Raw genomic sequence first — 14084 nt, forward strand, 5'->3', positions numbered from 1 at the left:
GTTTTACTTTATGTGTTGTTTATGGGGCTGACTGCAGCAGAAAAGGAAATAGTGCAAGCTGCACAAAGCTGCTGAGAAGCTGTTTGGCTTCCCCTCCTTCTCTGCACGTTGCCAGCAAATAGCATCTCCTGCAAACTGAGCATATCTGGGTGCCACAGGGCCTGAGAGTGGATTGCTGCGTGATGGCTGTGAGGGAACAACAGCCCTGGGTTCCCCTTCCACTTACACCTGCCTGGAGTGCTTGGCTTTGGACACCTGTGCACAAGGCCAGCCTTTGGGGGTTGCCCGTGGGTTCCTGACAGGAACTGCAGTGCCCAGGTGTGTCTGACCCTGCCTGTTGCTGCTCTCCCCCTGCAGGCGGGCCCAAGAGCGCATGTCTGTCCAGCCTCACCGCCTACACCCCAGCTTCGACTTCAGCCACCAACTGCAGACTCCACAACCCATGGGCCCCCAGCCCAGGTATCTGGCAGAGGGCACGGACTGGTGAGTGATTCCCATTTCACTGCTGCATCCAGTGAGGTGTTTAAAAAGTCTTGGGAAGGCTGTGGGTTTTGGGGAATGCCACCAGGGATCACGGAGTTGGTGAAAGCTAATGAGCCAGCTCAGTGGTTATGGTGTGGGGAGTGTGCAATGGGAAAACTCCTCTCTGACAGGTCTGTGGGGGTGTGAAAGCCTCCTATATAAAAAAAATCATTGGATCATTTAGGGTGGAAAAGCTTTCTAAGGCTGTGAAGAGCAACCATTCCCCAGCACAGCCAAGTCCACCAGTTACCCATGTCCTCAAGTGCCACATCAACACAGCTTTTAAATCCCTCCAGGAGTGGGGACTCCAGCATTGCCCTGGGCAACTCTGCCAGGGCTGGACAGCTCCTTGGATGAAGAAATTTTCCCTAGTAGGCAATCTAAACTTCCCCTGGCAGAACCTGAGGCTGTTCCCTCTCCTCTTGTCCCTGGTACCCTGGGAGCAGATCCTGTTCCCCCCTGGCTGTCCCCTCCTGTCAGGAGCTGTGCAGAGCCACAAGGGCCCTCCTGGGCCTTCTTTTCTCCAGGCTTAGCCCCTTCCCAGCTCCCTGAGTTGCTCTTCATCAGACTTGTGCTCCATTCCCTTCCCCAGCTCCATTGCCCCCATTTAGGCACACTCCATTGTTGTTGCTCATAACTTTTCACCTACAGATTAATAGTGAAGCCAAGCATTAATTCTCCCAACTTGCTCTTTGTGCTGTAGGGCACAGAGAGTGTTTCTTTCCTGTAGACCACTGTCAGCCTGAATGAGACCCTTTGCTGTCCTTCAGGCACTCATATCCCAGTGGCCATCATATTTGCTGTGGTCCAAATTAGGGAACACCATGCTACCCTGCCATGCAGCATGGTATGAATGGAGATTTGTTCATCATTCTCCAACTGTAGTGTTTAATGCCCTGGAAAAGCTTTGCAAGGAATTTTCATTTCATTTTCGGAGCAGGTTAAGAGCCCTTGAACAGTTAATAAAGTATGGTAACCTGGCCAAAAGAATGAGAAAATAAAAACATCCTTCTGAGTAGCTGCTTGTAAGCTGAGCAAAGTCCATTCTGTGCACTGAATGGAAAAAAATAGCATGTGAACTTGCAATTAAAGACAATCGCAATGTGTTTGCACAAGAGGACTGAAATAAAATGGCATAGGAAGTCTTAATGATGGCATTTCCTAACATCTGAGCACTCCACTCTGCAAATGAAAAGTCCTTTTATCCCAAGGTTGTTGCTTTTTTTCCCCCTTCAGTGCATAATACACAATCTAAAATATGACCACATCCTTCTGCAATTTTCTTCTCAGGAGTTCCCATTATTGGCTCTCCTGTGGGCTGAATGTGGTCAGGATGACATTTTTTTGATTGGTTTGCAAAGCAGTTCATGTACCATCTGGATAGAGCAATTCTTTCTGCCTCTCTTTCAGCTCAGAGTTCTTAATTATGATCATTAAAAGTATCTGATAAAGCATCACTAAGTGCCTTCCCCCTCCCTCCTTTCCTCCCCTCTGTTGCTCCACAGCCTTGCAAAACCCAAGGAGTCAGGGTGACAGGAACCATACACAGGGAGCATATGTTTGGGTGACTCACTTTCCCTTGGGGCACATGAAGAGTTTTGCCCAGTGACAAATACAAAAGCTCCCCTCTAATGTGTTACCCCTGGATTAGCAGCAGCAGCAGGGTTTTCTCAGAGGCTGTAGGTGGTAGGCACTGCCACAGGATGTGGAAGTGGGGATGGAGGTAAGATCTGAGGCTGTCTCAGCCCAACCCCATTCTTCTTGTTTGAAGAATAAACAAACTCCCATTTGGTTCCTTAAATCATCTTCTGCACACACGTGCAGTGATGACCATCCTACCTGTTTTATCTGGTGTTTTATCCTTCACTCCTTGGCTGTTTGTTGGCTGCCCATTTACCACAAGCATCACAGCTCTTGAACCTTGCACCTGAGCACCAAGATGCTGTACACTTGTTCCTGTAACATGGGATAGAAAGTGATGGTTAGTTCCATTCTCCTTCAGCAAGTGTGCTCTTCTCCTTCAGCCCCAAACCCTGGGAAAACACTGTTCTGTGCTCTGTTCTTATTTGGACACATCTGTAGACCCAAAGCACCACCTCAGGAACCTCAAGATCTGGTTTTAAGTCTCTAGATGCACAAACAGTTCAGCAGTCCTGTTAGTGCAGTTACTTGTGCAATTTAATAATGGCCATTCACCTTTGAGAGTTGTTTTCAGTCCTCGATCTCAAAGCACTCCATGAATTACCACATCTATTTCATAGAATATGGAACAGGGAACATGGGAAGGCAGAGAGAAAGTGGATCAAGGTCATGCATCAAGAAGGGGGCAGGGCTGAGAATGGATCCAAAGCCTCTTGATTTCCAATTGAGCCCTCCATCAACCTGGGAACAACCTTAAGCAATTGGGTAAATATCCAAAATTGGGACACAGGAGCTGGAAAGTGCCAAGACCTGTGGATTCTTCCCCTGGTTGTGTTCCTGCCAGTTGCCTGCTGTGTTTCATCCTCTGCCAGGTGTTCCCTGTCCAGCACATGGCTAACACAGGACCAGCAAAGGTAGTCCCTCTCCCAGCCTCAACTTAGAATCATAGAACTATAGAATATTCTGAGTTGGAATGGACCCGTGAGGGTCATTGCATCCAGCCTGGTGGGGGTGTTAGGGAGTTCTAGAGCACTGGTGCTGCTGCCTGGTGCACAGGCGGTTCTGGATGAAGGATTTCTGCATCTACTGTCCCTTCAGGTCCCCATCTTCTGGTGGGTGCAAGCAGTTTCATAGCTGCTGGAGGACACATCTGGGGTGCTCCCAAGAAGGTGTGGTACCCACTGATGCTGTCCTCTGTGAAGGGGAGGATAAGCTGGAGGCTGAAATAGGAAGCCACCCTTTAATTAGCTTTTCTTTGGGAAATGTGAAGACAATTGTTATTAGAGCAAGGGATTTGTAATGATGATAAAGTGAATGATGTTCAAAGCACTCATTTTACAAGTGACTCTTAACGTGGAGAGAATGGGGACCAGCTAAGTGGATTAGAGCTGGAGATGCTGCATAGGCCCCCTCCCACTCCCTCCACATGGTGTGGTAGTGGTGGGGTTGTAGTTTGTCTCTGTGTGTTGGATTGAGCAGAGCTGTGATGTTTGATGGCATCTTGGTTATGACAAGTCCAGGGATTGAGCTGGGTTAGCTTTGTGGAGGATAACAGTGCTCAGATTCACCGAGCTGAGCTCCACCTCTGCTCACCTGGGCCAGGCTGTGTTCAGGCAAGCAGGGCCACCAGGGATGTCTTGCTCCATTGGTGTTTGCCCTCTAGTTTTGTTTCATCCTTTCCTCCAGCTGCCTCATCCAGGGGCTTTTGATTTCCATTCTTAAAACCTTAAAATATTTTTTGCAAAAATCACAGTTCTGGAGTTTATAGAATCACAGAATTCCAGAATGGTTTGGGTTGGACAGGACCTCAGAGATTATCTTGTTCCATACCCTGCCATGGGCAGAGACACCTTCCACTATCCCAGGTTGCTCCAAGCCCTGTCCAGCCTGGCCTGGGACACTGCCAGGGATCCAGGGGCAGCCACAGCTGCTCTGGGCACCCTGGGCCAGGGCCTACCCACCCTCACACCTTAAACCCTCCCCACCCTGAGGCTGGATTCAGGCAAGGCTTAGTGTCCTTTAACTCCCCAAGTCCTGCCGTGATCTGGGCTGGGAGGCCTCTAAGGAGAGCACAGGCACATCAAAAAAGCCCACAGACAGTGTCCATCTAGCTTCTAAAAGCTAGCAGAAGCTTCTAAAAGCTACCATTTTTTGAGTCCCTTGAGTAATTAACTATATTCCTGCAAAACATTCAAGGCAAACTGTAATAGTTTGCAGCGCTGGAAGATCCTGGTCTGACCAGGTTGAGTTGCTGAGCCTGGGTATCCTTTTGAGCCACCAAAATGCTCTTGCTCTGAAATTAGCAGGGTGCATATGCACAGCTCTTGACCCCAAATAACTCAAATGCTACCTGGCAGAGGGACAACCCCTCACTCCTTCATGGTGGCCTGGTGGGTGACTCCCCAAAGCAGAGGAAATTCCCTGCCAATCCAAGCCGTACCATCTCCCCAGGCTGAGGAGCAGCCCAGAGCTCATCAGGGAGGTTTCCCTGTCAGTGGGGTCTGGTGTGCTGCAGCCCCCTGGAGCACAGCCAGGCACTCAGAGTCCCTCCTGGTGCCCACAGGGACCTCAGCGTGGATGCGGGGCTGACCCACGCCCAGTTCCAGGTCCGGCCGGTGCCCCAGCCCTATCAGCATTACCTGGCCACTCCTCGGGTGCACCACTTCCCCAGAAGCACATCCTCAACCCAGGTGGTAAGTGAAACGCTCTTACTGAGAAATGTTTTATGCATTGTCTGCCAGAAAGCAGTCAAAATAAAGGCTGCTATCTTTCTATCACCTGTCTCCTTCAAATCCCACTTATCTCCGGCCGTGGGAGGGAGTGTCTGAAAGGATAATGTTGCATCACTGCACTGGATTAGAGAAAGAAAAGGAAAGCTTCAGCTGTTCTGGAAGGATTCAGTCCATTGCTTGCAGCATCACGTTCACAAGCTGGTCTGCAAAACATGGGCATGATGTGAGAGACTCAGCAGTTAATATTAATAATATAATTAACACTGGAAGGAACTGCGGTCTCCCAGGACTTTTTGTGTGCTGAAGGACTGGCAGTGGGTGACTGCCTTCCCTGGCGTCAGCCCTCAGGGCCGTCCCTGATCAAGTCATTGCTCTCTACGTCAGCTTTGATGCCACCTGTAAAGGTTTTCATGACCTCTTGCGCAGGTGGAGGTGGCATTGATGAGAAGACAGGCTGACTGGGGTAATTTTCCACCCCTTCTCCTAGCAGGGTGCTGTATTTGGAGCTAAGTCATGCCACCCACTGCTAATCCTTAAAACATCCCCAGAAATACCATGAGGGTGCTTTTCCCTTGTGCTGTGTCAGACCCTGACACCTGTGTACTAAAGCAAGCCTTAAAAAAAAAACAATCAAAGCTTGGATGAACAGAAATCCACCCACTTAAATGAAATAAAATTTCACTGTAATCTAATCCATATTGGGGGTTTGGAACTACAATGCTATGGATGATACAGGAATTATTAGTTTATTTTGAAGGAGTGCACGTTCTTAGGTATCATTTCTAGGAAATGTATTTGAAAAAACCTCATTTTTTTGTTATCAAAAGGCTTAAATTGATGAAAATGTCAATCTACTCTTTCAATTTGAATTTTTAAAGCATTAGATTTACATCAGGGCACACAAGGGTTTTCTGTAGGCAAGTATACAGGTGGCTTTATTTTTCTCCCTCACTTTTTTCAGGTTGTTCATGAAATCAGAAATTACCCTTACCCTCAGCTTCAGCTGCTTGCTCTTCAGGGACTGAACCCAAGCAGGCACACATCCGCTGTGCGGGAGAGCTATGAAGTACGTATCTGGGGACTGGAATTATTCATTTTCAAAGTGCTGTGAATTTATGCAAGCTCTGCTATAAAGCTGTAAGACTGTTCTTTGTGGTGTGGCAGTTGCGTTGAGTCTTTCATCAATTTTAGTAATAGCTGGGAAGTGATGGGGTTAAGTTTGGTTAAAGATGGTTTACTCCAAGGTGCCTGCGTCTGGCTTGGGTTGGCTCTGGCTCCTGTCATTTGTGAACAAAGTACTCCAGATCTATGGGGTTTTGTTTCCCAGCCTGTCAGATGAAGCTCAGATCCCATCCTAATTTGTGAAATTTTGGATATCCAGCTCTTTGCCTCGAGCTCTTAGTTATTACCCCAAGTGCCAGGGATCAGATCCATCATTACAGCATGGCTGATCTGGGGTTGATGGCCATTCCCACTGAGGAGAGGACAGGAGGGAGCCTCAGTTGCCAGCAGGTATGGCTGTGTAGTGGCACCTGGTGCTTTGGGAGCAGTGGGGATGGCACTTTCCTGATGTTCCTGTGCCACAGGAGCTGCTGCAGCTGGAGGACAGGCTGGGCAGCGTGAGCCGGGGCGCCGTCCAGAACACCATTGAGAGATTCACCTTCCCCCACAAGTACAAGAAGGTGAGTGCCCCAGAACACAGCATGGCTGCCAGCCCCTCTCACTCAGCCAGGGGCTGTGGGCACGGAGCAGGCAGCAGGAAGGACTTTGGTGGGTCGCAATCCCACTGCAGCAGGGGTGCTTTAATTTTTCGCGGGGCTCCCGGGGGTGGGAGCGGTGGCGTAGCTCAGCTGCCTGTTTCTCACTTCTAGGCTAGGAAGCTGCGGGCCAAATTTTCAAAAGGGTCTCAACCTTCTCCCACCCAGCGGGTGCAATTTCCCCCCTGTCTGCACCTGGTAAGAAAGTGCACACCACCAAGGGGGCTTGGTGCATGCAAACCCGCCCCGTTCTGCATGCCAGCGGCGCTGCCCCACGCCCGCCATGAGGGCTCCGTGTCCCAGGAGCCTTCTTCTCCCCTGGCTTCACCAGGGGTGTCTCCTCTGTCAGAGCTGACCTCCCCACCCATGAGGAAATGGGCACATTTTTGGGTTGTGCTCAGTAGAAATTGGGAAGAATGCTTGTCTGGGTAGTGGTTTCTGGTGTCAGTCACTCCTGGCTGGAGGGTAGGGATGTCGCATTGCCCAGGTTGGAAGTGAGGTAACTCCTGCTGCACTTGTCTCTCATCGCATCTCCAGTGAGCTCAGGAAAAGGATATGAATAGGAATGGATGTGTGGGGGAAGAGCAAAAGGGGCAGCTGACAGGATAAGCATGGCCCTGTGGTGCAGCATGGGACTGGGCCAGTGGCCAAGCTGGCGTGCGGCACAGTGGTTGCCCTTCCTGGCAGTGGTGGCACCATGAGGTTTGGGGTCTCCCCAAGGAGAAGCCTCCAGCAGAGGAGACCATAGGGCCATCTCCTCTGCAAGGAAGTGGTAGGGGGCTGTATTAGGGCAGCAGAGGACAGGCTGCTCCTTGGGGTACTGCCACCAGCCTCAGGAGGAGACATGCCAGCCTGCAGCATGTTGGTGGCACACTCATCTCGCTGGCTGTTTTGGCTGGGATGGCTTCCCCGAGCTGGAGGATCTGGCTGATAGATGGAGATCTCATTATTTATCTTCCTGCAACTGCCCAGGCTTGGGAGAGCATTAGAAGGGCAAGGCCTAACCAAATGTCTTTAATTTTGCTGCAGAGAAGACCACAGGAAGGCAAAGCTGAGCAAGACGATGGCGAGGAGTCAGATACCGACGAGAAATGCACAATCTGTCTGTCCATGCTTGAAGATGGAGAGGATGTCAGGTGAGAGCCTTCCATCCCCTCCTCTGCTTCTCAGTGCCATCTGAGTTGTGTTTATTTGGATTAATGTCTCTGTTCTTGTCCTGAGAAACTCACCTGGGCTGTTGTGGGGTCCAGGAACCCAATGCTTTGTAGAAGGACATTGGTATGGCCTGTAGACAGGAAGAGCCCTGCAGCAGCAGGGTTTTTATAGTGCTCTCTGGGTTTGGATCATCTGCTTCCAGGCCGTGCCAGCTGGCCAGGTGGCAAAGTGTCAGAGAAGGGTAGGTTAAACTGATCTCTGACAACCATCTGGAGCCTGGGGTCATCAACACCTGAGCCTGACAGATGACCAAAGTAAGATAAAAAGCAGTGTTGGTGTGAAGTCCAGGAGAGTTGGGCTTGTGTCCAAGACGCAGCTGCTTTATTGTAGAATAAGTCGGATTACTTTGCCCACATGGTCACAGAGAACCATCCCCAGCCAACAGAACTCCAGTTGTCTCTAACAGACATCCCAGGCTGCTCACTGGGTCAAATCTCTGCTTGTGACAGAGGATGGGGACAAGAAATTGCAAGGGGCTGAACTATCATGGCTGAAGGGACTGCAAGTGAGAAGTACCCAGGTCTGCTTCTCATCTTTAAATTGACAAGAAAAGCCCTGATCCTTCTGCTGTTGGTTCCCATGATTCGAGGTTCCCCTGTATCACAAGGGTGACACATGATGATGGCAGAGGTGATGTAGGTGAAACATGACCAGGTTCCCTGGGGACACCCATGCAGGAACGGTGTGGGCCCACCTGACTGCTTATGTGACACAACTATGAAGAGCTAAGAGGCTTTGGAGGATAATCTTGCTCCTGAACAGTTAAAATTTAGCAGGCTGCACAATTAATTACTGGAACAACTCAATTCAGGATGGTGTGGGGGTTTCTAACAGGCCAAGGAGGACACTGTCTCCAGCCCACTGCCCTGTGTGAACTGGCATGGCTGGGAAAGGCTGCAGGACCTTGGTGGCAATGGTGTCACTACAGCAGTTTCCCATGTTCCAAGCAGCCCCAGACGCTGTTTTTCATCTCTTTTTGCTTCCTTGGACCTCCTCCACCCTAACCCCTAAAAACCAGTGGTGTTTTTCTCTCTGCAGGCGGTTGCCCTGTATGCATCTCTTTCACCAAGTGTGCGTGGACCAGTGGCTGGCCACCAGCAAGAAGTGCCCGATCTGCAGGGTGGACATTGAAACACAGCTCGGCTCGGACAGCTGAAAAGACTGGCTGGACACACCATTTTCCTTACCAGGTCGTATGGCCATAAACCCTTGCAGCGAAATTTTTTGCCTTCTGAGCCATTTGATTGAGAGGGGAAGTCTGCAGGCACGGTAGTGAGGAGAAGGAGGAGGTGTTACAATATCTAGCAGTAGGAGATGTTGCACATATACGCAGGATACAGGCCCAGTGAAAGGGAGCTGGCATTCCCGGAGCTCAGAGACCCCGTGCTGCAGAAGATTTTAGTGTTGAATATGAAGGAACTAGTTGTGGTTAGTCCGGCCTGTCAATCCTGCTTTTCATGGGGATTGTATATATACCTCTCAAATATGTAGAAACATGTTAGGGGTCCTTTAGCTATTTCTATGGATGGCAGCTGGAGCATGTTAGCTTAAGAAATGTTGTGTTTGATGCCCTACTCATCTTGTGGTGGACATGTTGCTGTTACCTAATTTGCACCAAATATTTTTTCATAGATTCCTTATTTTGGTGCCTGATTAATACATTGCAGAGGGGGAATAAAGAGGTCAAACATCCCCATCCTTGGGGTGGGGGAAAGAGGAGAAAAAGCAAAATCCTGTTTACAGTCAGAAGGGTTTGTGCTCTTTGCCTCAGCCGCGTGTGCTTCTTTCCCTTGCATTTACAGTGTGTTGCAAATTTAGAGAAGCTTAATAAAAATAAAAATTGGGGATAAAATGAACGAAGCAATAGGGAAAAGCTTCGTTCCTGCTTGTCTGCTGGTGCTGGACACTTTCTGTAGCGGCACAGTATTTGAGTAGATGCTGTTTCTTTGCTTTCTGTATTTTAACAAAGTAGCTTGTCATATCAAAATCCAAGGAAGTTCTGTCTACATGATTGCAATTGTCCGTGATGCTTTCTTCTGTGAGCTGTGTGGCGTGTTGGCTTTGCCAGCTCCAAAGTGATGGTTACGGGAGCCGGCGCCTTCCGCTGTTCTTTGGGGCGTGACAACGCCGGAGAGGCGCCGAGAGGCGCAAAACGTTGACTCTCCTCCCATTGCCAAAGCATCTCTTGATGAGGGGACAGAAGAAAACTCGATGATCACAAGACACTGCTGAGACCATGAACCCTAGGTCGTGGGAGGGGAAGGCAGGGTGGAGGTGGGGCTGCCACTTTTGGGAGCCGTGACCCGCCCCAAAGCGCGCGCGCACCCGCGCCCTGGCGGGCTTGTGTGCGTGTTTCAGGCTGTACCCACACGGAGTAATCAGTGGCTGTTAAAATGAAACTTAATCACATTAACACTCAAAACAGAATTAAGAGGTAATACCCAAAGGAGTGAGCTGTTGCGATCCGTGCTCCCCCTAAAAAAATAAAAAAACGACCTCAGTACGCCAACCGCAGGGATCGGGCGGAAAACCCTCGGGAAAACCGACATTCATAACCAAAACCTGTAGTTTTCTTGTTTTCTTTTTGTTTCTTTTTTTTATTTTTTTTTCTTTCATACTAAGGGAGAAAGGAGCTGCAGAGAGGCAGCAGGGGAATTAGAAACATAATCTATTGAAAACGCTGGTGTGGTGGGAATGATTTCTGTCTCCCCTGAGCATATGTTTCACTGGAGAGAAATGCTCTCCCAAGTATATTCAGTCATAAACTCTGATCTGAGAAGCTGCAAGATTCTCATGAGCTGTAACTGGAAAACACCAGCCTCAGAGGACCACAGAGATTTCTTTTTTTCCCTCAGTGAGAGAGGAGAGAGAAGAAGGGAAGCCCCATGTGAGGGTGCAGGAGCCTCTCTCATTGTGTGCCAAAGCAGGTGGGAGGGAGTGGAAGGGGACAAATGGTGACACATAGGGAAGACATAAGGCAGAAGTTCTTGGCTGTGAGGGTGGGGAGGCCCTGGCACAGGTTGTCCAGAGAACCCTGGAAGTGCTAAAGGCCAGGCAGGATGGTGTCTGGAGTGACCTGGCCAAGTGGAAAGTGTCCCTGCCCATGGTAGGGGGTTTGGAACAAGATGAGCTTTGAGGTCCCTCCCAACCCAAGCCATTCCATGACTTTATGGCACATTTGCCACCCAGCTCAAGTGACAGCTTCTTGAGGAATGTGGTGGTCCCAGCCCTGATGTCCATGGGTCAAGGAGTGGCCCATGGATACTATGGGTCTTGCTCCACCGGCACTGAAGCAGCATTACAAATAATACTAATAACACTAATACCATGACAAGCAAAGCAAGGTTTTGGTGGTAAAATACTCTGCGCAGGTTTGGTCTGCCCAGGTGTGACCTGTGGGGGAGAAGCAGGGAGAGCAACAGGGGGATTGATACCCCCACTGGGTGGGGAGGGAATGAGGAACACTTCTGGACCCTGTGTTTTATTTTAAAGCCTATGAGAAAGTGTTACTATTTGCCTAATAAACAAGCACAGTTTTTAAAAAAAAAAAAAAAAATTGATCAAACTGAAAAAAAAAAAACCAAAACCAACCAAACAAAATAAACAAGCAAACCTTTGATGAAGAAAAGCACCAAACTCCCATGGTCTCGTGTGAGTGACTGATCCCAAGGTGCGTGCGAATTTACAGTGTCTGGAGTTGTATCAGTGTGTCAGGTTCCTTTGCGTTTAAATAATTTGTACAAGTAGGTTGCGAGTTAGGATTGTGAGTTTAAAAACAAAACAAAACAAAACAAATGTCAACAATAACAAAAAAATCTAGAAACAAAACATCAATAGTTTACAGGGTTTTGTGAGTTTAAATGCCTTATATTTAACAATCATAATTTATGACTAACTTGTAGATATTGTGGGTTCTAATTTAATTATTTTTATAGTTGTTTTTTGCATTTTTAATTATAATTTATTTATTTAGAAATTACTACTAATTTTTTTTATTACTCCTATTACCTCATTTTTGCATTGTTTCTGGGAATGGAATGCTTTGCATGCATCGGTACTTAAAATAAAATTAAACGGGGGATGTGGGGGGTAATGCTTATCTTGTCAAAAACAGTAAAAAAAAAAAAGAAAAAAATCAGGGTGTGTGATTACAAACTGTATTACTGTGGTGCTGTTACCTTGGATACATTCCATAAAAATGCAAACCTTTGATTCTGTATGCTGTGACATAGTGGAAAACTGCAATATAGTGACTGTGTTTAGCACATATATATGAATATTATTTGCACTCATAATCAAACTCTGGTGATCCTTTCACTTGTGTCCTTGCGCATTGAAGGCGGTTAATGACGCTCTGCATAAACCAAAACGTTTTGGTTGTTTCTTGGTACTGCCCTGTCCCTGATGCCTCTGGTGATGCTGCTGCTGCTGCTGCTGCTGCTGCTGCTGCTTGTGTGACCCTGCAATAACACCCAGCAGGCCCCCACTGCAAGGGGCAATGCATGCCTTTAGTGCAAGACTGTGTCAAAAGCCCAGGAAGGAAGCCCAGGTTTGGTGGCTCTGTAATTTTTGGCATCTATCAGTGCTTGGTTTGGCTCTTTTCACCCTCTGTGTGTGCACCCAGCTGGGGTGAAGGAGGCAATAGGGTGAGCCTGAGCTTGGAGGCAACAGAACTGAGGGATTCAATGCAGTTTTTAGGGTTTGACTTCTTTACTGAGAGGCTAGGAATGCCCTGGCACAGGTTTCCCAGAGAAGTTGTGGCTGCCCCATACCTGGATGTGTCCATGCCCAGGTTGGATGAGACTTGGAGCAACATGGGATAGTGGAAGCTGTCCCTGCCCACAGCAGGGAGTGGAATGAGATGAGCTTTAGGGTCCCTTCCAGCCCAAACAATTCTGTGACCCTGTGACACCACGTCTAGCTGAGAGTGGTTGGGAAGGACACGGGATCCATTCGCCATCTCCTTGCAGTGCCTGCCATGGGCATGGCTGTAACCCAGTTCTGACACATGCATGGGGCAGAAGCACTTAACTCTGATCTTGACCAGTTTGCTTCACCCCTCCTGTACAGGAGGGAGCCTCAATTTGGAGCTTTTAAATCCAGTGTAGAGCTGGGACCTGCCCCAGAGCCCTCCTGCCCCCAAGGAGAGGGTCAGCCCCAAAGTGACATGGCCAAGCATCCCCATCCTGCTGTGGCTGCGCTGCTCTTGCAATGCATTGCCCTTTCCCCAAAGGCTCCTGAAGTATCACGAGTTCCAGCTTTGCCAGAAGGTTAGAGAACCTCTGATAACATTTTAAGCTTTAAGCCATAACCATGCTCGGTTAGTGCAGACATTTAGCTGTGTACAGGCAGAAGTGGGGTTTGATGCATGTGCTCAGCCAGTAGCCATCCTCCCCACAAAAAGGCTTTGGATGAAATTCTCAGTTGGGTTAGAAAGGCACAAAATCACAGTACCTTAATTCTTTTCTCTCTGTCCCTTCAGGGTGCTGCGCTGCTTTGTTGACTTTGCCTTACCCCAGGTTTTAAACCTGTCTGTGTTTTTTACCTTGCTGCTCTGTAACACTCCTCCCCTGTAGCCTGGAGCTGTGATTTTGAGCTGTGTGGGGACTGGGGGGTTGGTTGTCCTCCCCCCCAAAGTCACTGTAAGAGGGATAAGCAAAACAAGGAGCGAGTAAACAAAACCCCCCTCTCCTTTAATGACCCAGGCAGGTGAAAGGATCACCCACATTTTTGTATTCCTACTGCTGTTCTGTTGTGCTGTGCAACATTTTGCTACATAGACTATTTTATAGAAGAAAGCTAGAAAAATATTTATTATTAATATTAAAGCAATAGTGCATTGAAGAAATGGAAAGACATTAGAAATTGTGTAAATGCTTAGATTCACTTTTGGTGGACTTTTTGTACTTTATTTATAACTAATAAAACAAACCGCATTGCTAACTATACACCTGTGCCACACAGAAGCCACCTGCCAGGGCGGTCGCTTGGTCTTTACTTATTGCTCATTTCTGGTTTCTTTGGGTTGGAATCAATTCTCCATCCACTGCTTGTGTCTTTGGTGTGCAGGAGAAGCACTGCTGGGGTACAAAATGCTCTGCCCGTCTGGTTTGCAGAGGCTGCTGGTGGCTGGGCCCCATGGCAGAGGTGAGGTGAGGCTCTCCACAGTGGGCACATCGCTGTGTGTGATGGCCTGTGGCACCAGTTTGGTCATCAG

At 48.6% G+C, this 14084-nt stretch overlaps 1 protein-coding gene across 4 annotated transcripts in view; it reads left to right on the forward strand.

Annotated features, from left to right (window-relative positions):
• The window catches only part of ARK2C (arkadia (RNF111) C-terminal like ring finger ubiquitin ligase 2C), a 55550-nt gene extending 41735 nt beyond the window's left edge, over positions 1-13815 (forward strand). For 2 of the 4 annotated variants that reach the window (XM_077171369.1, XM_077171368.1), the window contains exons 3-9: positions 358-483; positions 4727-4856; positions 5857-5961; positions 6482-6577; positions 6767-6850; positions 7682-7788; positions 8906-13815. In XM_077171369.1, coding sequence (XP_077027484.1) covers positions 358-483; positions 4727-4856; positions 5857-5961; positions 6482-6577; positions 6767-6850; positions 7682-7788; positions 8906-9023 — 766 coding nt within the window. In that variant the 3' untranslated portion in view covers positions 9024-13815. The remainder of the gene's footprint in view (positions 1-357; positions 484-4726; positions 4857-5856; positions 5962-6481; positions 6578-6766; positions 6851-7681; positions 7789-8905) is intronic. The other 2 variants (XM_054652535.2, XM_077171370.1) reach the window with 1 other exon arrangement.
• Positions 13816-14084: the final 269 nt, after the last annotated feature.

Source organism: Agelaius phoeniceus, chromosome Z (genome assembly GCF_051311805.1).
Source record: "Agelaius phoeniceus isolate bAgePho1 chromosome Z, bAgePho1.hap1, whole genome shotgun sequence".
Classification (NCBI taxonomy): Eukaryota; Metazoa; Chordata; class Aves; order Passeriformes; family Icteridae; genus Agelaius; species Agelaius phoeniceus.